This window comes from Phyllostomus hastatus, unplaced genomic scaffold, assembly GCF_019186645.2.
Source record: "Phyllostomus hastatus isolate PE091 unplaced genomic scaffold, TTU_PhHast_1.1 phas_scaffold_93, whole genome shotgun sequence".
NCBI lineage: Eukaryota > Metazoa > Chordata > Mammalia > Chiroptera > Phyllostomidae > Phyllostomus > Phyllostomus hastatus.
The window spans coordinates 38,576,437-38,603,291 of record NW_025334042.1 but is presented as its reverse complement, the minus strand read 5'-3'; the positions used below and the strand labels follow the sequence as shown (position 1 = coordinate 38,603,291).

Here is a 26,855-nt window from a genome sequence, read left to right as displayed (position 1 = left end):
TCCAGTCAGAACCCAGAGCTTTCCAGTAATAATCAGTGTTTAAAATTCAGCCTAATTTGACTCACTTCAGCTCACTCAAGTGCCCCTGTTCCCCATGCTAGCCAGTGTCAGGACTGGAATTGGGAAGGAAAGGTCTGATCTTTCACTCTTTGTTGGACACCTTGCCAGATAAGTCTGGTGAGATCATTTTCAGTCCAATTCTAATGAAATATAGACTATGAACTCTACTATTTGTTTACAGGAAGTCAGTGAACCCATTAACATTTTTATTACCTGCCATTATCAACTAAGGCTTTCAGTGATGTACATTTCACATGGACTCAGAATCAACATTTCACAATTTGAAGCATGTGGTTGACTGTATTATTTTACAACACTGTTTATTCAAGAAATATTCATTGACTACTACCTCTTTGTCAGATGCTGTATTATATAGGTCAAACAAGGAAAAAATAGATTTCATTTGGATATGTTTTTAAAAGGTATAATCATGGTTCTAGGCAGTCCAAATATGCGGGTTTTTTTCTTTTTATTGATGCAAAATCTGGGGTACTTCTACATATTTTAGGGTCTCCATTATGATTACTAATTTAGATTGACTTACACTGACCAACACTATTGGCAATGGAAAATATATATTGAGTAGGTACTATGTGCCAATGTTATGATTTACCTGTTTTATTTAATCTAAGTAATAATCTAATGAGCTAGTTTGTAATATTTTTCACATTTTACAATGAGAAAACTGAGTGTGAGTGGTCATTAAACTAGCCTGATTTTACCTACCTGCTAGGTAAGTAAGCCTTGAGCTCTAATTCGCAAGTCCAGCTGTCCGATTGGAGCCATGTATGTTCTAGCCACCACCCATTATTCGCTTTGCAAGTTATTTCTCCTTTCTTTGTGTCAGTTTCCTCATCTGTAAAATGGAAATAACTACTGTACTCATAAGTTTTGTGAGATGAATTAAGTTAAAATAAAGCACTTAGAATAGTCTGGCACAGAGTACACATTATTAAAAATCTTAACTATTACAACTGTGTAATTCCTTACCAGAAACCAATAAAGTATCAGAAACCAATAAAGTTTTATGTGTTTTGGAATTCAAAATTTTTCAGATTTTAAAAAATCAAGTAAGAACATATACCAAATTTTCTGGTACATTTTCATCAGAGTCTGGAAACCCCTCCATAATCAAAGAAATGAATATGTCTAATTTAAACCTAAATCACACCAAGTGGGACAAAGGAAGTGTATAAGCAGTTTGATTTTAGTTCAGGTCTGAATCTGTTACCCAGTTAGTTTGTGGGAAATATCAAAAAGAACTTTTAGTTTTTAGAGACTCTTGGACTTGAGAATTTGGGTTAAGAACCTATAATTAACAATTAAATTATAGTGCCTATCCCATAATGGCCAGAATCATCTTTACTTATGATCTAGAATTTCAAATGGGATTCAAAGGAACATTTACAATGTATATTACCCTTATCAGTTACTTGGCAGAATTTAACACTCAGTGATATTATTTGACATTACCAATTTCATTGTATCTGCTTCACAAATGGTCTCTTAATTAAGTTCCCATTTCAGAGTTTCCAAGACATTTTAAATCTTTATAGAATTTTTGCTACCTCCCCAGTGCAATGGTTTTGATTTACATTTAGATTTTATCTTATGCCATGAAGTTTTAAAAACCACAGAAAATCTGCCCAAACTTTAATGATTTTGGTGCTATAATCTGAAACAATTTAAGTCATAACTATCATTCAAGATAGACTCGATTTTACTGCAGCTAAAATACAGTCCTCCAAATCTCCATGGCTTAAACATCAAAGGTTTCTTCTCACTCATTGTGGTGCAAGTTCAGTGCGGCTGAGCACACACATTAGCTTACGGAATTATTGTTTGAATCAGACTTTTGGGAAAACAATATAGAATTATAAATTAAATCTTACATAGTTATAGCCTTTGACACAGAAATTCTGTTTTTGGAAACCATCACAACGAAGTAATCGGAAATGAAAGATACACGAACAAAGATGTTAGTAAAAATGTTAACTACAATAGTGACAATTGGGACAACTTAAAAATCTACTGAAAATGAAATGATCCAATAAATTATGGCAATTGCTGAAAGAAATTAGACACAAATAAAAGACATCTGTGTTCATGAACTAGAAGAATGAATATTGCTAAACTATCCATACTACCCAAAATGACCTATGTATTTAATGTAGTACCTATCAGTATATCAATGGCTATATCAAATCATGTACTTTAAATATAATTTTATTCATCATATATACTTTAATAAAAATAATTTAAAAAATCTTTGCCACATGTTCATTGGAGTAAAAATATGTTACACAAAACAGCATAGGCTTTATTTATATTTTGTTTGTGTCATTTAGGATATAAATAGTCTTTCCTTGCAGATTTGAAAAAGTCAAGTTTAGTAAATAAACAACAAAAAACAAAAACAATGGCATTTTTTTGCAGAAATAGAAAAAATAATCTCGAATTCAATCTCGAGAAAAAATAATAAAGCATTTCCTGACTTCAAACACATTACAAAGCTACAGTAATCAAAGCAGTAAGGGACTGGCATAAAGGCAGACATAAATACCAATTGAACAGAATGAGTGGGATTTCAAGAAGCAGAGATAGGAGACAGGTCAATCCAGCTACTGAAGGGCCCCAATATCATGTTAAATACAGGAAGAGGGCTAACATGTATTAGACACTTTATATTGATGTTATATCTTCATAACTATCTTATATCCTCTAGACATGTTCAAGGTCCTGAGCAGTTTTAATGACGTCGTGTAGTTAAGGATTTGTTTCAAGGCTAAAGATAATTAAAGATCTGGCCTGTGGCCTAGAAAGTGGTCAGGCAAGAGAGTTCAGCATAATCAGAGTACAGTAGATTGTTGAACAACATCAATTCACTCAACATTGTTTTGTTATAATGTTGATAAGAAAAAAAAGCATAGATGCAGAGAACAAACTGATGGTTGCCAGATGGGATGGGGGTTAGGGAGCTGGGGGCTAAGTAAAAAAAAAGTGAAGGAATTAAGTAGTACAAATGGACAGTTACAAAATAACTTTGGGGGTGTAAAGGACAGCTTAGGGAATATAGTAAATAACATTGTAATAATTATATATGGTGTCAGATGGGTGCAAGACTTATTGGGGGATCACTTTGTAAGTTATATAAATGTCTAATCACTATAGTGTACACCTGAAACTAAAACAGTATTGAATGTCAACTGTAATTGAAAAATAAAAAGAAATTTTTTAAAATTCCCTGTGGCCCATCTCTTTATCCTCCCTTCCCTCTGCTTGAGCCACTGATCTGTCTCTCTTATTTTGCCTTTTGCAGAATGTTATATGGTTGGAATCAGACAGTGTGTAGCCTTTTTAGACCGACAACTTTCACTTTACGATATGCATTTGTTTCCTCCATGTTTTTCATGGATGATCCCTCTTTTCTTTCTATAGCTGAATAATATTACATTATACTGATGTACCAGATTTTCTTTTTTAAATCTTCTCCCTACTGAAGGCTATCTTGGTTGCTTCTGAGTTTTAGCAACTATGAATAAAAATGCTATAAACATTTGTGTGTTGGTGTTTGTGTACATGTAAGTTTTCAATTTATTTGTCAATCAAGGAGGATAATTACTGAATTTTATGGTAAGACTATGTTTAACTTTGTAGGAATAGTCCAGACTTTCTTCCAAAGTGGCTATACTATTTTTCATCCCACCAGTGATGAATGAGAGTTCCTATTTCTTTATATCTTCCTTAGCATTTGGTGTTGTATTTTGGATTTTAGTCATTCTAATAGGTGTGCAGTGGTATCTCGTTTTAAATAGTAATTCCCTAATGATACATGATGTTGAACATGTTTTCATATGCTTGTTTGCTATCTGTGTATCTTCTTCGTGAGGTTCTGATCCTTTGCACATTTTTAAATCGGGTGGTTTTCCTATTGTGAACTTTTAAGGGTTCTTTGTACATTTTGGATACAAGTTTTTTATTTTATTTTATCACATAGATGTTTTGCATCTTCCAGTCTATGACTTGGCTTTTCATTCTCTTAACAGAGAATGAAAAGCCAGGAAATTTTTCATTTTAATGAAGTTCAACTCACCGATTTTTCTTTAATAAATTATGCTTTTGGTGGCGTATCTAAAAACTCATTGCCAAACCCAAGGTCACCTAGACTTTCTTCTGTTTTCTCAAGAATTTTACAGATTTGTTTTAAATTTAGGTCTGTGATTCATTTTGAGTTAGTTTTGTGAAATTAACTTTTACAAAATTAATTTTTTTTAAAAAGACACTTTTTTAAAAAAATTTTATTCATTTATTTTTAGAGAGAGAAGGGAGGGAGAAAGAGAGAGAAATGTCAATGTGTGGTTGCTGGGGGTCATGGCCTGCAACCAAGGCATGTACCCTGACTGGGAATCGAACCTGCGACACTTTGGTTCACAGCCCGCGCTCAATCCACTGAGCTATGCCAGCCAGGGCTACAAAATTAATTTTAAAATTAAGGTGTCTAGATTCTTTTTTTTGTATGTGCATGTCCAGTTGTTTTAGCACCATTTATTGAAAAGATTATCCTTCCTCTATTGAATTGCCTTTGCTCATTTTTCAAAGATCTGTTAACTATATTTGTGTGAATCTATTTCTGGGCTCTATTTTGTTCCACTAATTATGTTTCTACTCTGCCAATATTGAACTGTGTTCAATAGTTCAGTTTTATAGTATGTCTTCAAGGTGGGTAGTGTCTCTCTTCTGGCTTTGTTGTTCTTCAGTGTCATATTGGTTAATCTGGGTCTTTTTCCTGTCCATACAAACTTTAGAATCAGTTTGTTGATATTTATAAAATAACTTGTTGGGATTTGTATTGAACTTACAGATGAAGTTAATAAAAACTGACAGTTCTAACCACTACATTGTACACCTGAAAATAATACAAAATAGTATTGAATGAAAATTGTAACTGAAAAATAAAATTTAAAAAACTGACATTTCTTACATATTTTAATGTTTTGCATATAACATTTAGGTTTTTAATATTCTAGAATTAATTTTTACACAGAATGATGGAGGATCAAAATTTTCTCCTGTATGAAGAGCTGTTTTTCCAGCACCGTTTATTGACTAGCCTATCCTTTCCAAATTTTTGTCAACGTAAGAAACATACAACCTTGTAGATAATTTTTGAGTCTATTTGAGCCAAAACTGACCACAATTGCCAGGAAGCCAGATCTCAAATGCTCCAGATAATGACAGTTTTGTTTCTTTTATGCTTTTTGAAGTTAAGCGGGGAATGTAAAGATTATATGAAGGTAGGAAAAAGAAAGTGGGGACAAGGTTACAGTATAGTTAATAAGATTATGTTATTTGGGGTGGTTACACTTTCAAGGGGTATTACTTCCGGTATTTCAAAGATTTGTTAATATAGAAGTACAAAAACAATGGACAGGACTGGCTTAAAAGTCTTTCACTAAAGAAGTTAACAGGCCTGGGCATGACTATCTACCATGATCTGCCCAGTTAGGAATCTATAATTTATTACAGCCACCCCTTTATCATCTATATTTTTAATACCACTTTTGTCATATTCAGAGTTCTCATACACGGGTTGTCCTTTTTCTGCATTTTTTTTTCAGTTCTAGTGGACTATTTGGCCATTCCTAAATTGTTATATAATAAATGCTGGTAGGATGGGTACTCCCAAGCTATTCTCCAAGGCTCCCTCACCCACAAAAAATTATAGCAGATTTTCTTGGGCTTTAAGATTTGGTATGCATTTTAATGTCATTTTAACAAGTTCTGTGAAAAACCCTGTTGAAATTTTAATTGTAATTGGATACACTTATTGATTAGTTCAGTGAAAACAGATCTTTATTATAAGTATCTAGTCTTATTTATGAATGTGGTTTATTTTTCCATTAATAGACTTTCATCTACAGAGATCTTACATATCTTTTATTTTTTTCTTAGGTACCTCATAGTTGTTTTATTTATAATTGTGAATGGATGTGTCTTAAAATTACAAACTTGTACAGTTCCGAAATCTTTTTTAATAATTTGCTATTAAACCATTTTACAATTCAAAAAATTTAAAATTCTTAAAATGTCAAGTTTACAAACTATACAAAAATACAAGAGATGCTGTCTGAAATATGAAACTATTAGTATATTGATTATTTCTCCCCAAATTGGAAGCAACACATAATCCAGGATTTCTTGTAGTACATGATTTAAAAATATATATATGCCTAAGTCTAGGAAATGTTGAATCTACTTATAAAACTGTATTTTCTTTTCTCTCTTTTTAGTTTATGCCGTATACCATTATGGATATTGAGCTATTTATTTTGTGATTTACAAAGGTAAGTTTTTCTGAACAATCAAAATGTAAACTCATGCTGAGGTAATTAAACATTTTCAATGTTAATTAAACTAAATCCGGTTAGTGATTTAATTTACCATTAACAAAGCTGTTCGCCATTTCCTAAATGCTACAGGGAAGACACAGATGAAGAGTTCAAATATCAGTTCATTTGCATCAATCGTGAGGAAATTTAGTAGGTCCCAATAAATTATTTGTGAATTGTCCAGTTTCCATTACTTCCCTAACAGGGGAAATAGTTGTTACAAAACTTGGAGACTAGAAGTTTTAAGTAATTTTAAAGTCCACTGAAGCATACCCTGAAACAGGTATCCAGCCAGTCTAGCACTGAGCCTTGAGACTACTTTCCTTCCCTTTTATCTTCATTCCATACTATAAGCTATTTTTTCTGGCTCTGAATAATTCTCAGTATGGTCGAACATCTGACCTTAAGAACAAATACTGAAGGGCTGTCGTTGTCCTACGGGAATATCTTATGTTTGTTCTATATATCATGATCTCAGTATACATTCCATGGGAATTTCCCAACTATGGGGACCTCAGTACACAGCAGCTCCGAGATCCCAGCGATCCATGGTTAATCCAGTTTGCCCAGACTAAGGCCAAATTCAGAGGTTGATTCAGGGATTATCTCAGGACCTGTCCCTGCTTCCCAGAAAATCTCATACCTCAAACCCAGACTCCAAGCCCCTCCTGATCAGGTGAGCTAAAGCAAGACCTTTTGCGGTCTCGGCAGGGCTCAAACTCTTTCTGGAGGAGCCCGCATTTTTCTCGTTGGAACCACGCAAAGCAGTGGGTCTGACAACGGCAGAACAACGGAGCTCGCGTCAGCTGGACTATTGTGCCCGCGGCTAGAAAATCGGCCTCGGTGCTTGACGCAGGCAGAGGCCCCACCCCGCGCGTGACGCCAGCGTCAGGCCAGTCCCGGCATCCTGCGCGGCCGCCGGCGGTCTAACGCAGACGAGAGGAATTTTTGCGAGAACAACCTCGGCTCAGTTCAGTTGCTGTCCAGACTCGGGTCGGCGGGAGTTCCCCTCCAACCGTTCTTCTACTGCCCGCCCGTCAGTCTGAGCGCCCCCAGCCCTCCCGCGAGGGCGCCCCGGGACGGAAGGATCCACCAGCCTGTCGGCGCCCGCCGTTCTCGTGGTCGCCGTCGCGGTAGTCGTTGTGATAGTATCCGCCGTCGCCTGGGCCATGGCCAATTACATCCATGTCCCGTCCGGCTCTCCGGAGGTCCCCAAGCTGGACGTCACGGTTCAGGATCAGGAGGAGCAGCGCTGCCGAGAAGGGGCCCTGAGCCTCCTGCAACACCTGCGGCCGCACTGGGACCCTCAGGAGGTGACCCTCCAGGTAACGCCCACACCTCAGCCCTCGGTCGTTCCCAGTCTCAACTCGGCCCTGAGGTTTTCATGATCCCTTGTATTCCCAGATCACCGAGGAGGACCCACGGAACGTCTTCTCCCTCAATCCTTTGAGAAGTGACCCTGTATTTCCTCGTCACAGCGAGGAAGGTCACTCCCCCTTCTTCACAATTGCTTGTTGAAGTAGTCATGGGGGCATATTTCCTCTCTCTAGGAGCGGCCACGTAAGTGACGGACCACCTCCACACCCGGGGGATTCCTGTTGATAGTTGCCCCTCCTCCCACTGCCTTGTCCGTTCTAAATGCAAAACGAGCTAAATGAGCCCTTTCCACTCCCTTGTAAAGGGTCCTCGCCTTTTGGCCCAAGCAGCCTTCTCCTTTGGCAAATAATGAAGTAATTTATCCTCTCTGATCTTTTTTTTTCCTCCCCTCCCCCAGTGGTTCACCCCCATTGATGCCTCACCGTGTGTTTTACCTTCTCAGATCTTCGAATTGGCAAGAGAACTCGATCCCAAAGAAATAACCACGGTCATGCATTTCTAGATTGGGTTCTTAGGCAGCAAGCACTACACACCTCGTTTTATGTGGATAGATATTAATGAATTCTTTTAGTCTTAGTGAAGTTTACACTAGCTGAGTTAGAATGATCAGTGGCTTGTGAATATTCCTTTTTCTGGAGCCACTGTAGTCAGAGATAGACAAAAACTGGAAGAACAAATTTAAGCGTTTTCTAATAACTTCTATTAAGTTATGATTTAGTATATATGAAATTTATTTTGAGTACTAATTTGTGTTTAACTTTTGGAGTTTCAGGAACTGTACACTAAAATGAACCTCCTTTTCCTTCGCAAACACAAAGTAATTTTTAAAGACTGAGATGTTTGGGGTTTGTTTCAAATAGGAGCAATAACGTTTAGACCATCATTAGAAGTAGCCAAATATCTGCCTTGTTTTGTTGACTAATTTATTCAGTAATATAATTGACTTAATTAACAGTATCTCAGATTCTTTGTTAAAGTAACCACCTATATGCAAAGATGAATAAAACATCAACAGCACCCTGGGGCCCAGAACATTTCCTGACAGTCAAGCTTTCTTGAGTGTTAGTTTCCGTTTTTATTGCCTAGAAGAGTTTTGAGCAAATTGAAAGGACCTTTATATTTTGGAAAAATATTGTTAGACAAAAATTTTGAAATTTAATGGAGTGTTTATTAGCCAACCATTTAAGACAGTGTGAATCCAAATGATGATATATTTTCTTTAATTAAGGAAAATTAAATTAATTGGAACCCCAGACTTTAGTTCGTTGTTCATTAACTTATGTGTAGTTAATTATAGATTTTTGTATTTATTAAAATGACTTGTATTCTGTATGTCAGTTATAAATTAAACAGGTTAGTGAAAGCTATGCCACTTCCTGGTAAACTCTGGTGTTGGCAAACCAGTGACTTTTTAAGCAGAGATTTTAAAGTTTGAATCTTTAAAAACTAGAGTTTCTGTTTGTAGAACAGTAGTTGTAGCCACCCTGAGGTACTATGTGCCAGATTTGTGTTAGGTGACCTATATATATATATTAAAGATTTTATTTATTTTTTAGAGAGGGGGGAAGGGAGGAAGAGAGGGAAAGAGGGAAAGAGGGAAAGAAACATCAATGTGTGGTTGCCTCCGGCTCGCCCCCTACTGGGGGCCTGGCCAGCAACCCAGGTGTGTGCCCTGACTGGGAATGGAACTTGCATCCCTTTGGTTCACAGGCCCACGCTCAATCCACTGAGCAAACCGACCAGGGAAATCTATATTTTTGTATCATTGAATCCCCCAAACAACCATTCAGGTAGATCTTTTCTCTCTCTCTTTCCCTCTCCCTCTCTTTCTGTCTCCTTTCTTTCTCTCTTCCTTCCTTCTCAGTGAAGTAAAGCCTAGGTATAGGTAAAAAAGGGACAAAAATGTGGTAACATCAGACTGTTTTCGGTTGTTGGCAATTACTTGGGATTGCATCTTGTCCTCTATGTAGCAACTTTTGACTTAAGACCTTTGGCCTTACAATTCAAACTTTTTAGTATACTTATTTGTAAGTAAAGGTAAATACCACCACTTGTTTTGTCCTAGGAATGTTTATTAGAAATACAATTCTTCCATGTGCAAGCAAAGCTTTTGATCCAGAAGCTGGGACAATTAAGCTGAATTGATTATTCATCTCAATTTAAATTTGACTTCCACATTATCGTTCATTATAAGCTCTGCTTTTATGATGCTTCAGGATTTCCTTAGTAAATCTCATTTGGGAACTTTTAGAAATCTGTTTATTTTTATTGAAGTAAAAAATAAAAATCATACCTCGCATTTCAGAAGTGGAAGTATGTATCATATACTCAACAGATTAAAACGGTATCAGTAATATATACAATTGATTTCTTGTCAACAATTTTTTCCTAAAATTTTTATGTGATTTAAAACACATTTTAAATGTACCTAGTGATACTTTTTTTTTTTTTTAACCTGGCAATTACTCCTGCCAGCAGAACATTCAGAACATACTGGAAAATCCAGAAGCAAGCAAAAAAGACTTCAGTTAAAGTGATAGAGGGCCCAGTCTTGACTCAAAACTTATGGACACATGGAATAATATGTCTCATTTTAGATAGGGTTTTAACAAATTTAGTTATTTGGTTTTCCTATTTGTACAAGATTAAATAATATGTAAAAGGGGTGGTGAGACTTTGGAGTGTAATATCCTATAATGGACAGAGTAGGTATAAACAATATAGTTGCAATGCTTTCTATTTAATAATATTTTACTGTTTATAAAATACTTTCTCATACATTCTCCCAACAGCAATCCTGTGAGGGAGATGAGACTTTTAACATATAATTTATACTTAATGAAATTGAACTTGCAGTTTGTAAGTATCAGATCTGGGATGGGAACCCATGTTATGAATTACTGCTCTCTGATAAAGAAAAGTTTATGTTCATGTGTTATGATTAAGGTAGGGAAGCCATTTCTGTGTAAAGTTAATTTCTTAAAAATAAAAGCTTTGGCCTATAGGAAAGATTTTGCTTTAAGCTTCCCCTAGTGTAAATTTGCATTACCTTTTACATGTGTGACATTTTGGAAGAGGGATTCACTTCAGCATTCCTTTTGTTATGTAGCAACTCCCTATCTTATTTGAAGATGTGGAGTTTTGATTTATCTTCATTTGTTTGGATAGTCCTTGAAAAAAGAATAAAGAATCAAGTGAGATCTTTTAAGCACAATGGAATAATTATAAGGAGACTCTTAAAATTGTTTTTCTTCTAAAATAGTTGATGAATCAGTATTTGGAATATTCTGGTATATTGTCTCTGGATATTTCTCTGCAATATTGGACAATGCTTTTTTCATTAACTTTGCATTTTTCTTTTAATAACTTGAGACCTATGGTCGATGATGGGAAAGGCTTAATAGGATAGAAAGATGTTAATTATTTGACATTATAAAGCTAAAACATTTATTCTTGTTATAGGATCTAATGAGATCAGTTGCTATATGATACTTTATATTAACTTAGTTTTTCAATAGATACTATATTATACCACTCGAGAATATGGAGTTTGAACATAGTGCTGGTTTTTTGAGTCCATGCTTTTTACTTGACTTGATGTGTTATCTTGGTTGTTACTTAACTTCCCTAAGCCTTAGTATCCTTAGCTGTAAAATGGACCCAAGTATTTCTACCTCAAAGGGTGGTTGTGAGAATGAAATAAATGCTATCTCTCATGATAATTATTAACCATCACTGAGCACCTACTATATTTTGAATGCCTGAACCAAAAAACAAATATCTGTTCTTAGAAATTTACAGTATGATGTACAATACAAATGGAAGAAAATAATTACAGCATAGTGTTTTTGGAATGAACATTCAAATTTTGTTCATATACAAAGGTTACACAAAAACACTTAAAAAGCATACTGTACTTCTGTAGTACAAGTTTTTTAAATTTTATTTATTGATTTTTAGAGAGACAAGGGGAGGGAGATACATCAATTTATTATTCCAGTTCTTGATGCCCTCATTAGTTTCTTGTATGTGCCCTGACTGGGGATTTACTCCACAGCCATGGCTGTGGGGATGACACTAACCTACTGAGCTACCCAGCTAGGGTTGTAGTACAAGTTTTTGAATGCATAGTCCTGAAACCTCTTTATTTTATTTTATTTTTTTTAAGTATACATGCACTGTCTTGGAAACCAATACTTGTCTTAGGTTATGTAGCTACATAGTCTTTATATTCCCTATTTGACTATGTTTGAGATAGTTACTAAAATATTCTGTTAAGAGCCTGGTACCTCTTTTTATTTTAATATTGCTATTTGATATTTTTTATTTTAATGAATCAAATTTTGATTATATAGTTCTATTAAATTGTGTTTCCTTTGGTGTTCTAATCTAATGATCAATATTCCTTCCCATTTTTATAAAGATGAATTTCTTCCTTTATGTGATTGAATTTTCTGAATACAGACTTTGGTAAGTTTAAGTAACATATTAAGGGTGCCAGGAGGATACAATATTTCTAGGAAATTTGAGTCCTATAGATACATATAGAAGTGATAGTTTTTATTTAACATAACTTTTAGTATCAGTTTTCTGTTCTGTGTTTCTTCCCTCTTTGTTTTCAGTATCTTATAACAAGGTATTCGAGTGGATGGTAGGACCTAAGACTATTGTCTGTGGCTAAGAGCGATGTAAAAAGCTCAGTAGGCTCTTATCAAAGATGTGTAATGTTTGATAGGTTCCCATGTATTTTTTTAAAATATGCAGCACTTCACAAATTTGCATGTCATCCTTGTGCAGAGCCCATGTTAATCTTCTGTCGTTCCAATTTTAGCTACTGAAGCAATTACTCCCATGTATTTTATTAAGATTTGACTAAAAAGACAGGAGCATAACATGATAGTTCATTTTCAGGTATTAAAGCTGGGTGACTTGGAGTAAGCAAACCATTTTACCTCTCTGGGACTCAGCATAATGTGGTGGAAAAGGATGGTCTTTGAATCCTGATTCTAGTCATCTGTAACCTTTGGCACATTTTAATTTTTCTATAAAATGGCATTACTGTCTACCTTGGAAAATAGAATTACAGAATTTTGGTACTACACCACTACTTTGCTAATACTACACCACCACTATACTAATTGTATACTAATAGTATTTTTTTTTTAATATTTTATTTATTTATTTTTAGAGAGGGAAGGGAGGGAGATAGAGAGAGAGACAGAGAAACTTCAATGTGCGGTTGCTGGGGGTTATGGCCTGCAACCCAGGCATGTGCCCTGGCTGGGAATCGAACCTGGGACACTTTGGTTCCCAGCCCGCGCTCAATCCACTGAGCTACGCCAGCCAGGGCTAATAGTATTGCTAATACTACACCACCACTTTACACCACCACTATACTACTAATACTAATTTTACTACTAATATTACTTTACTATCAATAGAATATTCTGAGAATTAAATCAAATATATAAAATCATGCAGAGCATGTTTTAGTATTATATGCCTCCATCTCTCACTTCTTAACTCCTCTTCCAGCCCCTCCCCACATTTATAATTGGAAATTTTGATCTGAAAGAACTGTAAGCTCTTAAAATTTAGTAAATCTGATGCTTAATTTTTTTGTACTAGGCATAATACTAATTTTCAGCAACTTTGGTTTGTACACTAACTGTAGCGGAAGGTAGGCATGGAAAAATATAGGAGGGGAGGCTTTGTAGAGGAGGGTACCTGAGCTGAGCTTTGAGGGGAAAGTTACAATCAAATGGAATGGGGAATCATTTCTGGGCAAAGAAAGTACTTTCACAGAGTTAGACTATGAGTACTTTGGGCAAACAAGAAAGGAAGTGAAGTTGATTTTTGAGAAGGGGAGTGGTTAGATATGAAGGTTTTGTGCCTCATGAAAGAGGTGGTATTATATAGGATATAATGGGAAGTCATTGAATGTTTTTAAGTAGGTGAGTTATATTGTGTATTTTTTAGAGTAGGGACAGGGAGTAGGCAACATAGGTTGAAGGAAATGTGTGGAATTAGAGGATAAGTAATCACTTAGGATATTGGTTTTGAAACTGGTGGTTACTATGCACTATAGAATGCTAAATCAGTATAGGGGGTGGAAACCACTACAGTTTAAATAGATGAATTAAAATGGGATGTGAGCCCTGATTGGTGTGGCTCAGTGGATTGGGCATCATTCTGCAAATCGAAAGTTTTGATTCCCAGTCAGGGCACATACCTGCCTTGCTGGCCAGATATCCAGTTGGGGCGTGTGAGAGGTAGCCAATCCATGTCTCTCTTGCACATCGATGTTTCTCTCCCTCTATTTCTCCCTCTTTCCCCCTCTCTCTAAAAATAAATAAAATTAAAAAATTAAAATAGGATGTGATAGGATATATCACTGGGCCTTGCAAGTAATAAGGTAAGTAGTTTTGTGAAGCTTGTTTTAGTAATTTAGAGAGAGGGGAAGGGAGGGAGAAAGGAAGAGAAACATTAATGTGTGGTTGCCTCTTGTGCACACCCTATTGGGGACCTGGTCCAAAACCCAGGCATATGCCCTGACTGGGAATTGAACTAGTGACCCTTTGGTTTGTGGCCCAGCATTCAATCCACTGAGACTCACTAGCCAGGGCTGTTCATTCATTGATTTTAGAGAGATAGGAAAGGAGAGAGAGAAACATGGGACCTGTTGTTCCACCCATTTATGTACTCATTGGTTGACTCCTGTATGTACCTTGACCTGGGGTCAATTCTGTAACCCCAGTATGCTGGGAACTGAGCCACCCAGTCAGGGTTCTTTTACCTTTACATAAAATATCTGTGTACTGAATTAGATGATAAATAGATATCTTTCTGTATGTTCTATTAAGAAATACTTGAGAAAGAATGTAGGAGAGACTGTTAGTCTAGACAAAAGGTGCTGAGACCCTAATTAGGACAGTGGCCTTGGAGACAGAAATAAAGGGACAGATTTGACATTTCAGAAAATAAATGTGCAGCACTTGTTAATTGCTTGTAGGTGAGAGAAAAGGGAAGCTTAAGATTTTTTCTTTTGCATGACAAGGGTAGGACAGTAATAGAAGTTCTATACTTAAGGAATCAGAGGTTATGTATCTCATGATTTGTCTCATAAGGAGTTATTTTACTCTGATAAAATGAATGGGTTATAAATAGATACATTTCTATCACTCTTAAAATTCATGAGATACAACAAACATTCAGAAAAATGCGTGAAGCATAAACCTGTAGTAGTACCCATATACCTGTGTAACCCAGGCCCAGGGAAAAAAATAAAATATTACCAGTAACCCAGAATAGTGTCTCCATTTTTCTTCCTGGTCCTTACCTCTCCCTCCCTCTAGTGGTAGTCACAATAGCAGTTTTAAAATTTATTTTAAAATTAACAAAATAGAATATTTTGATTTAGTAATTTTTTTGCAAGTCTGTATTCAGAGAAAAATAATATGCTAAGTACATGAATTTCCTTTTATAAGGAACTTGAGATTTCCTTTTACATGAAATAAAAAGATGATTACAATACTAAAACTTTGAATAGAAAAAAATTCCTGTATTTATTTTATTTTCAAATTACCTGATTTTTTTTATTAACTTCTACTTCTCCCATGTGTTTTTTTATTTTACTAGTTTTTTAAAGATTTTATTTATTTATTTTTAGAGAGAGGGGAAAGGAAGGAGAAAGAGAGGGAGAGAAACATCATTGTGAGGTTGCCTTTCACATGCCCAGTACTGGGGACCTGGCCTGCAACCCAGGCATGTGCCCTGCCTGGGAATCGAACTGATGACCCTTTGGTTTGTAGGCCGGCATCCAATCCACTGAGCCACACCAGCCAGGGCTCCCTATGTATTTTACATAGTTTTAATCATACCATAGGTAGTTTTGTATTCCTTTTTTAAATATAGCCTTTTGTAACCATTTTTCTGTGTTTGTATGATATTGACTATAACTTTTTGATAGCTGTTAGCATGGTATTTGTCATGTTAATATTATGTGACTGAAGTATTTTTAAATAAGGTTTTAAAAAATTGTGAAGTAAAAAAATTAGAAAGGCCATATTCTATCTAAACCTGTTGGTTTTATTTAAAAAATATAAATGATATGCACTCTTAATAAAATACTTATAACACATACAAGGATATGAATGAAGAATGAAAAGTCTAACTTTCTCAACTCCAAGTTATTCTCCCTATAGGTTATTTTGTGAATGGTTTCCTGTGAAACTCTAAAATAATAGCAAATCAGGAATTTACCAGGTCATATATCAAAGTATGTTTATAAATATCTATAAGCATGTTTCTTTTATATATGTGTTACTCTGTGTTTGCTTTTTAAAGTAATGCAAGTATCTCTTAGACTTCCTCCCATGTTAGTATATGTAATCTGCCCTATATTTTTAAAGCAACCTTGAATCCTTTCTATTGTTTGGATATTAAAAACAGTATTGCAGTGAACTGCTTTTATATACTTATTTTGGAAAAATTTTAAAGCGATATCTGTAGAGTAAATTCTTATTAATGGAATTAAAAATTTAAAAACTGTGTGTCATGGTTGTACAGAGAAATAGAATTTCTCTTATGTATTTCAAGGAATTGGCTCATACAGCTATGGAGGCTGGTAAGTTTGAAATTTGTAGGGTGGGCTGATAATCTAGAAACTCCAATACAGGAGTTGATATTAAAACTTTAATGGAAGTTGTAGACTTGAGTCACACACAAATTCATTTGCAGTGATTACAGTACAAGGCAGACTGAGATATAATAGCTATCAAAAAGTTGTATAGAAATACTGGTTGTTGAATAATTAACACTTTTAAATCAAGGAAGTCAATGTTATAGAAATAGCAAGACTAAACAGTGTAATTACTATTTGTTTAATTAAAATTAACAACATGTCCCTGGCTGGTGTAGCTCAGTGGATTGAGCGCGGGCTGCAAACCAAGGTGTCGCAGGTTCTATTCCCAGTCAGGGCACATTCCTAGGTTGCATGCAGGCCATGACCCCCAGCAACCTCACATTGATGTTTCTCTCTCTCTCTCTGACTCCATTCCCTCTCTAGAAATAAATAAATAAAATCTTTAAAAAAAAATTAACAACATGTTAGGCAAAATTGCATTAAAAAGTTCTTTTATGTTAAAAAGTAGATAATTTCTTTTCATTGGTATTTAATTATTTTCACGTTATCTTTTACCCAGTTCCCTGAAAGTATATAATTGCTTTCTCCACCCCACCCCCAATTTTTTTCTTTTTTGGACAGCTCTTCACCGATGGAATCACAAACAAACTTATTGGCTGTTATGTGGGCAACACAATGGAAGATGTTGTCCTGGTGCGAATTTACGGCAATAAGACTGAATTGCTAGTTGATCGAGATGAGGAAGTGAAGAGTTTCCGAGTGTTACAGGCCCATGGCTGTGCCCCACAACTCTACTGTACTTTCAATAATGGACTGTGCTATGAATTTATACAGGGAGAAGCATTGGATCCAAAGCATGTCCGCAACCCTGCCATTTTCAGGTACATTTCTTTTTCTAAATATTTCCTTTTGCAAAACAAGTATTAAAAACACTAAGAAAATATATTTTAACATTGCCTTTTCTTTCTTAGAGCAACTATTTAACTTAGAAACTTTCTTTAGTTAGGGTTTTCTTATAGGTAAAGAAACATTTTTTTTCTGCCATTCTCATTGTTGACCTTTTGGAAAAGAAAGGACTACAAGAGGATTTAGATTAGTCTGCTCCAGAAAAACAAGTTTTCCCTTTAATTTTTTAAAGCAGTGATCGACTCAAAGTATTTAACATTTCTTATTATCAATTTGGATTTAATTAGATGGCACATTTTAAGCCATTGTTTTAGGTCAGTCCATTGATAAATTTGCAGTGAACAGTCTGGACTGATCAATTACAGTTTCAGTAAATGTTGATTATACCTTAGATCAAAGTCCACAGTTCTCTGTTTGCTTTGGCTCATTCAGACATATCTATTTGCTTGAATTATAACAAAGGGTATCTACTTTAAATATAAAAGGCATTGGAATATATGTTTCTGTTTGATCTAGTTTAGGGGAAGAAAAAGAATTCAGACAATCCTTGATCTCCTAGTAATTTACAGTTCGTGACACAATAATCTTGGAGAAGGGGAGTGAAATGGTATACACCAAAGAAAAGCTTTTCAAAACAGTGCAGGTAGTTTACTGTAGTATATTGGGGAAATCACGCAGTGTTTGACAAGATCATGTTTAAACTAGGCTTTGCAGGATAAGGTGGAGCATGGAGGATAACGAGGGAATGGGATGATAGGTAAAGACCAGTTGTACCAACTTAATGCATATCTAGTAATTCAACTTATTGAAAGTTATCATGATCTGTTTTATTTGAACTCTTCTGTAGCAATCAAGTATTGCAGAGACCTTCAGAAAAATTTTTAAAATTCAAAGGTTTAGGAATTTTCTCATCAGGTATCTCTCTAAAACGTGCCTCTTTCTGGGAATCCTGACTAATGTTAAATTAAAAACCACCCAGTGGCAGACATAATGGGAGAAGGGCAGTTTCAAGCAAATTGTTGCACATATTTTCTTTTTTTTAAATCCTCACCTGAGGATATGTTCATTGATTTGAGACAGAGAAGAAACATTGATGTGAGAGAAAAACATTGATCGGTTGCCTCCAATATGCTCCCCAATCAGGGATTGAACCCACAACCTTTTGATGTATGGGACCATGCTCCAACTAACTAAGCCACATGGCCAGGGCTGTTGCACATTTTTATTTATTTATTTTAAAGATTTCACCTATCTACTTCCAGACTGAGGGGAAGGGAGGGAAGAAGAGGGGGAGAGAAACATCTGTGTGTGTTTGCCTCTTGCAAGCCCCTGACCAGGGACCTTTTAGTTTGCAGGTTGGTGCTCAGTGCACTGATCCACACCAGCTAGGGCTTACTGCACATTTTTAAGAAGTATAACTAAAAAAAACACTGATTTCCAGTGCTAAAGGCATTGTAGTGAAATTGGTTCACTGTGGGTTGCAAGTAAAACTGGTAATGTTCTCTTTTGGAAGTTATTAAGGCAAGAGATAGTAATTTTTTAAGGTTATATGTTACATTTCTGTCATGACAACTCATACTTAGATATAACTAGGGCACACCATCCCTAATAAATGTTATGCTACTATTTAAATGATAATTTTGAATATTGTCTAAAACATGCAAAATGGCTTATACAGGGCTAAAAAGAAAAAATCAGCTCGATAGGTGAGTTGTAGCCTATAGTCTGGCAATAGTTTGCTCATGTGAAAACTCAAGGGGAGTATGAAATAAACTATTAGGATGGTAGGATTAGGGATTATTTTTCAATTAAAAAAATTCCTGTTATTGTTTTAATGCTCTTAAATATTTAAAAGTTTCCAAGGGGAGCAATTAGTGAGTGTTAGTAGGTATTTGAGGAATTTGGTGAAGCTTTAAGATTTTTAAACATTTAGCTTTATTGAGTATGGGATTTTAAAGTAGCATTTGCCTTGATGTTAGTTCAGTAAAACCTTACTTATTGAGACTAGGTAGAAGACTAACATATGATAGTCAGAAGTCTTTTAAGTAATTTTTCATTATCTTCTTGTATATATAAAACAAAAATCAATGGTTTATTAAATAATACTTTAATGAAGAGATTTTTTAAATAGTTTTCCTGTTGTATATAAAATTTACTAATAGAAAATGATTGTTTTAATCAAACTTTTTAAGGACTATTCTTTTTTATGATTTTATTTAATTAAAAATTTAATTGGGTTAAAATACATGCAACAGTTTACTGTATTATTTTTTAAGTACACAGTTTATACAGTATTATATAGTGTATATATAGTATGTATATATACACAGGTGTTAAGAAAAAGTAGGTTTACAGTTGTAATACAAATAAATAATACAATAATAAGAAACTCTGTTCTTATTATTTAATAAGAACTCACAACTGTGCTCACAACTGTAAACCTATGTTTGCCAACCCCTGTAGTATATAGTACATAATGTTAAGTACATTCACATTGTGCAACCAATCTTCATAGTTCATTTCATCTTGCAAAACTAAACTTTTATGCTCATTAAACAAGTTCCCATTCTCTTGGCAGCCATTGTTCTACTCTGTATAAATTTGACTGCTCTAGGCACCTCATGCAATAGGATAAATTTGACTGTTTTAGGTACCTCATATGAGTGGATTCATACTTTTGTTGTTTTTGTGACTGATTTATCTCTCTTAGTATGATGCCTTCAAGGTTCATCCTTGTTGCAGCATATGTCAGCATTTCCTTTGTTTTTACGGCTGACTAATACTCAGCTTTATGTGTGTATCACATTTGGTTTATTCATTCACTCCTGGATGGAGATTTGGGTTGCTTCCACCCTTTGACTGTTGTGAATAATACTGTTATGAACATAGGTGTATATATATTTTTGGAGACACTGCTTTCAGTTCTTTTGGAGATATAACCAGAAGTGGAATTACTCTATCATATGGTAATTTTGTTTCTATTTTTTGAGGAACTGCCATACTGTTTTCCATAGCAGTTGCAGCAATTTACATTTCCACCAATAATGTACAAGGGTTCCAATTTCTCCATATCTTTGACAGTACTTAATATTTTTGGTTTTTATTTTATTTTTGATATTAGAGATCCTAATGGCACAAGGTAGTATCCCATTGTTGGTAATTGACTTTATGTTATCAGTTCCAATCAACAGGGTATTAGTACAATAGTTATTTTTTTTCAGAGATTCAGAAGTTAATGAAGAAGTTAAATGCAGATTTTTTTGCCCTGGCTGGTGTGGCTCAGTGAATCAGGTGCTGGCCAGCGAACTGAGGGGTCACTCACTGGTTAGATTCCCAATCAGGGTACATGCCTGGGTTTGTGGGCCAGATCCCCGGTTGGGGGCATGCAAGAAGCAACCCATCAATGTATCTCTTGCACATTGATGTTTCCCTCTATTTCACCCTTCCCCTCTCTCTAAAAGTAAATAAATGAAATCTAAAAAAAGGTTAAATGCAGATTTTCAACTCTGTAGGAGGTCAGTGCCACTAATGCCTGTGTTGTGCAAGGGCCAACTACGTAATGCAGTTGTTTTTTGAGAGTCAAAGTTATATGTGTATTTTCTATTGTGCAGGGGAGAGAGTAGTACCCCTAATCCCTGTGTTGTTGAAGGGTCAACTGTAAACAGAGTAAAGTTCTTATGGCAGGTTTTGGACTTCCGGCCAAGATGGAGGCGTATAGACACACTGTGCCTCCTTGCACAACCAAAATAAGGTCAGGGACAATTCAAAAACAAGATAACAACCAGATCTGACAGGAAATTGAACTGTATGAAAGTCGGATAACTGAGGAGTTAAAATATACACATTCATCCTGACCGGTAGGAGGGGTGGAGTCGGGCAGCCAGCCTGAGAATGGTTGCAGCACAAAAAGCAGTGGCACCGAACTCATAACGCATCTCAGGTGCGTAAGACATCCCAGGTGCAAGAGCAGAGGTAGCTAGCAGACCCAGTAAGGTGGTGACTGTGAAGCAAGGCACTGCGTGCAAGGTGTCTGGCTGTCTGGGCCACATTCACGGGCAGATAAACCAGGCAAAAATGGGCAGTGACACAGACCACGCAACCTGGGGTCCCAGTACCGGGAAATAGAACCTTGGGACACTGATTAAAAACACCTGTGGGGGTTGAGGCGCAGGGAGAGACTCCCAGCCTCACAGGAGAGTTGGTTGGAGAGACCCACGGGGTCCTAGAATGGACACAAGCCCACCCACGTGGGAATCAGCACCAGAAAGTCCCGGTTAGCTTGGGGGAAGCGGTGGAAGGGACTGAAATCCACTGGAGAGAGGAGCAAGCACCATTGTTTCCTCTCGACCCCACTCCCACATACAACGTCACAACATAGCAACTGGGTTGCCGGCACTGGAGAACACCTAAGGCCCCGCTTCTCACTACGTAACAGGTGCGGCCAGATCAAAAAAAAAAAAAAAGGCTCAAACAGAGGTACAAATCAAAGCTCCAGAGCCAGTACTTCTAAGCGACCAAGAGATAGCCAGCCTAGCAGACACACATTCAAAGCACTGGTGATCAGGATGCTCACAGAATTGGTTGAATTTGGTCACAAATTAGATGAAAAAATGAAGGCTATGCTAAGTGAAATGAAGGAAAATGTGTAGGGAACCAATAGTGATGGAAAGGAAACTGGGACTCAAATCAATAGAGTGGACCAGAAGGAAGAAAGAAACAACCAAACAGAAAAGAATGGAGAAATAAGAATTCAAAAAAATGAGGAGAAGCTTAGGAACATCCAGGACATCTTTAAATGTTCCAACATCCAAATTACAGAGGTACCAGAAGGGGAAGAGGAAGAGCAACAAGTGGAAAAGTTATTTGAACAAATAATAAAGGAGAACTTCCCCAATCTGGCAAAGGAAATAGACTTCTAGGAAGTCCAGGAAGCTCAGAGAGTCCCAAAGAAGTTGGACCCAAGGAGGAACACACCAAGGCACATCATAATTACATTATCCAAGGTAAAAATGAAGGAGAGAATCCTGGAAGCAGCAAGAGATAAGGAAACAGTAACCTATAAAGGAATTCTCATCAGACTGTCAGCTGATTTCTCAAAAGAGACCTTGCAGGCAAGAAGGGGCTGGAAAGAAGAATTCCAAATCATGAAAGACAACGACCTACATCCAAGATTGCTCTATCCAGCAAAGCTTACATTTAGAATGGAAGGGCAGATACAGTGCTTCCCAGATAAGGTCAAGTTAAAGGAGTTCATCACAGTGTCACAGGTTCGATTCCCAGTCAGGGTACATGCATGTGTTGTAGGCCATGACCCCCAGCAACTGCACATTGATGTTTCTCTGTCTCTCTCTATCTCCCTCTCTAAAGGTAAATAAATAAAATCTTTAAAAAAAAAGGAGTTCATCATCACCAAGCCCTTATTTTATGATATATTAAAGGGACTTATCTAAGAAAAAGAAGATAAAAAACATGTACAGTAAAATGACAGCAAACTCACAGTTATTAACAACCACACCTAAAACAAAAACAAACCAAGCAATCAACTAGAACAGGAACAGAACCACAGAAATGGAGGTCACATGGAGGGTTAGCAACAGGGGAGTGGGAGGAGGAGAGAGGGGGAAAAGATACAGAGAATAAGTAGCATAGATGGTAGGTAGAAAATAGACAGGGGGAAGGTAAGAATAGTATAGGAAATACAGAAGCTAAAGAACTTACGACACATGGACATGAACTAAAGGGGGGAAATGTGTGTGGGAGAGGGTGTGCAGGGTGGAGGGGAGTGAAGGGGGGAAATGGGACAACTGTAATAGCATAATCAATAAAATATATTTTTTAAAAAGTTCTTAGGGCGTATATCCGGTCACAGAAACATCACCAATCTTCTAAATGATGACCCAAAACACTTCTAGTATTAACTGAAATAAATGCGAATGATACATACATTTAAGAAAGATTGATAAAAACAAGAAAATTATTTTCCAACTTGCTTATTCCAGTTTAGGGTTGCAAGTATCCAGAGCCTATATTAGCAAGGTGGAAACCCACCCTGGACAGAGCACCATTTCAACACAGGCCACACTCACACACCTACCAACATTCAGACTGGGGCAGTTTAGATATGGCAGTTCACCTAACATGCACATTCTAGGTGGGAGGAAACTGGAGTACCTGGAGAAAATCCATGCATGCATGGGAAGAATGTACAAGCTTCGCACAGACAGTGGCCCTGACTGCAAATTGTTTTTTCTCATCAATATTGAATGAAATGACCTTATTTGAGAACCTCCTGTGCTACGCTGGTTTGATAACTAGCTTTGTAATAAGTTTTGAAATCAGGAAGTATGAGACCCCCAACTTTATTCTTGCATTCAAGGTTGTTGTACCTATACAGGGTTCCTTAAGATTCTGTTTGAATTTTAGGATGGATTTTCCTATCTATGTAAAAAACACTATTGGGGTTTTTATGGAAAGTGCATTGGATCTATAGAACACTTTGAGTAGTATTGATGTTTTCAGTCCATGAACACGTGATATCTTTTCGTTTATTTGTATATTTTTTTTCAGTTACATGTTGTAGCTTTCATTGTACACTCTTTCACACCTTGGTTAAGTTCATTTCTAAGTATTTTACTATTTTTGATGCCATTGTAAATAGAATTGTTCTCCATTTTGGGTTGTTCACTGTTAATAGAGAACTACAGCTGATTTTTATGTGTTGCTTTTGTGTTCTACAATTTTATTGAATTCATTTATTAGTAAAAACTATTAATTTTCTTAAAGTCATTCTTTACAAATTGTATGTTTTGATCAAGCCCAATTTATCTGATATTTTAGGTGAGTATGGAACTTGGAATTAGGACTTTTTTTTTAACACTGAGATCTTTTTTTTTTTAAGATTTTATTTATTTATTTTTAGAGAGGGAAGGGAGGGAGAAAAAGAGAGAGAGAGAGAGAGAGACATCAATGTGCGGTTGCTGGGGATCATGGCCTGCAACCCAGGCATGTGCCCTGACTGGGAATAGAACCTGCGACACTTTGGTTCGCAGCCCGTGCTCAATCCACTGAGCTACGCCAGCCAGGGCAAAATTAGGACTTTTTTTAATCTTTCATCGAAGCCTAGGTTTTTAGTATGTTGGTGCTATGATCACAATTGAATTGTATTTGTTATTTCCATGAAGATATTTGTGTTACAGATTTTCTTCCTCATTAATTTTTCTACAGAAAAGATAAACCAGGTAGTTCTAAGAGCTGTAGAAATTGCTTGAATTCTATAATTTGAGAAGAGGCTCATACAAGATGTGCTTGTCCTGTAAAAGAACAGGCAGTAATTTCAAACGGTCACTTTGTTTTTGTATAGCATTAATTTTGTTAAAACTCTTACCATATGTGATTTTTAAAAATCCAAGATATATTTTAATCCACCTGACAATAAACTTAATGCCTAATAAACCTAATAGTAGTGGGAGAATCCCTTGGTCTTATGGTAAATTTCTAAATATACTCTGAGTTTGTTGCTAAGATAATGACCAATTCATCAAATACCTGTTAAGTACCTCTTCTAAGTTCCAAGTGCTAGAATAGATGGAAAAGTAAGGCATGGTCTTTGTTATTTGTAGGGTAACTTAGTGGAAGTATTTATCAATAGTATTGACAAAGCAATCTCAACTATTACTGTTATTTGTTGTTAATCTATTTTTAATTTTATAGGAAAATGCTATGAAACATCTTAAATAATGCTGAATACATTTTTGCCTATTAAGTACAATACAGTCATTTAATATTAATTTTGCCCCTTATATAATCTAAATGTGCTTTAACAGTACACCTATGGATAGGGCAAATATATCTATAATTTACGTTAGAAGATTATAATTAGCTCTTAAGTATTGATACAGATTTTTGCAAATATTTTAGTTTATTTTCCTTTTGAGTAGGTATGTATTACCGTATGCAGAAAGGTTTGTAAAATTTCATATAGTAATTCTCATTTTCATCTGTAATATCAGATTTGTTAAGAGGGAAATTTATGTTTGATAAACTTTATAAAAATATCATTTGGAAAATTTTGCTCGTTAATTTATAGTTTATGTTCATTTAATATTTTTATTATAACTAGTTTGAAATTGGTATGAAATGGGAAGTTAGTCTACAGGATATTTGTATAGGAATATTAATGTGAAGTTTATGTTGTTAGGAATTAAATTATGTAATTTTTTTCCTGATACTCATTGGCATATAATTTTAGATTTGAAGATCTTAAAGATTATGAAATAAAACAGTATTTTCTTTTGTAAGAATACTGTAACTCAAAGAAATTAAATAATTTGCTTTAGTTCAGATTGAAATACAATGGCAAAGTCAGAATTATAGCCCAGCTAATTCTGTGCAGCATTATAGGGGGTATTCTGTAGTGGAAAAGGCTTGGAATTTGCATCACATAATCAGTTCAAATTGCTCCAGTTATCCACCTTTGTGCCAGAAAGGTCATAGCACTCAAAAGGTATATGTGTTTTCTCTTTCTAGCGTCTATTCATATTCAACAGATTCCATTAATCTAAAAGAGCCCCTTGGAACTGTGGCCATATGTATTAATCATTTTGAAGTATTTAACATAGAATTGTCATTCCAGTTGCTTCCAACTAAATAATTTACAATTAGATAACTTTTGAGACTACATTTTATGTTTTGCATATCAGGGTTTCATACAAACTCTGGGGTAAAACTATAAAAATTGACATTATTATTTACCGTATTTTGCCATGTATAATGTATACTTTTTGGCCCAAACTTTTTTTTTAAAGACTTTATCCATTTATTTTTAGACAAGGGGAGTGAGGGAAAAAGGGAGAGAAATATCACTGTGTGGTTGCCTCTCACACACCCCCCACTGGGGACTTGGCCTGCAACCCAGGGATGTGCCCTGGCTGGGAATGGAGCCTGCGACCCTTTAGTTCACGGGTTGGTGCTCAATCCACTGAGCCATGCCAGCCAGGGCTGGCCCAAACTTTTGAAGGAAAAATAAGGATGCTCATTATATATGGGTAGTATCTGAAATACCTTGTATCTGTCCTTGTGTTTTGTAATTGTTACATACAATTTCTTGTATCATAATATGTTCAAAAGTAAATGCCAAAATTCCTTATAATACAAAAAACCAGGTATCTAAATTTAAATAAATAAAAAATTGAATTAAAAAATTAAAACAAAATTTTTTTCCTGAAAGTTTGAGCCAAAAATGTGAGTGCTCATTATACATGGTAGCACATCATACATGGCAGAAATATGGAATTTATTTTGAAATCACAGTAAATAAAATTTATTGGTGTTGAATACCTGTTTCACTTGAATCACCAGATCACCAGTCTTACTTGGTCAGTAAACATACATAGGATACAATGTTCTATTGACATAGATTACCCATTGCGTGTTTTGTAACACCTTTCTTCAGGCCTCTTGTCCCAACTCCATCTTTAAAG

General features: G+C 35.7%; 1 protein-coding gene and 1 pseudogene across 2 annotated transcripts in view; one reads left to right on the top strand and one right to left on the bottom strand.

Moving 5' to 3' along the window:
• Positions 1-26,855, top strand: part of ETNK1 (ethanolamine kinase 1) — a 113,383-nt gene that overhangs the window by 51,802 nt on the left and 34,726 nt on the right. For both annotated transcript variants that reach the window (XM_045829317.1, XM_045829318.1), the window contains 3 exons: positions 6,351-6,404; positions 7,161-7,774; positions 17,092-17,351. In XM_045829317.1, coding sequence (XP_045685273.1) covers positions 7,619-7,774; positions 17,092-17,351 — 416 coding nt within the window. In that variant the 5' untranslated portion in view covers positions 6,351-6,404; positions 7,161-7,618. The remainder of the gene's footprint in view (positions 1-6,350; positions 6,405-7,160; positions 7,775-17,091; positions 17,352-26,855) is intronic.
• Positions 12,579-12,676, bottom strand: LOC123813197 (annotated as a pseudogene).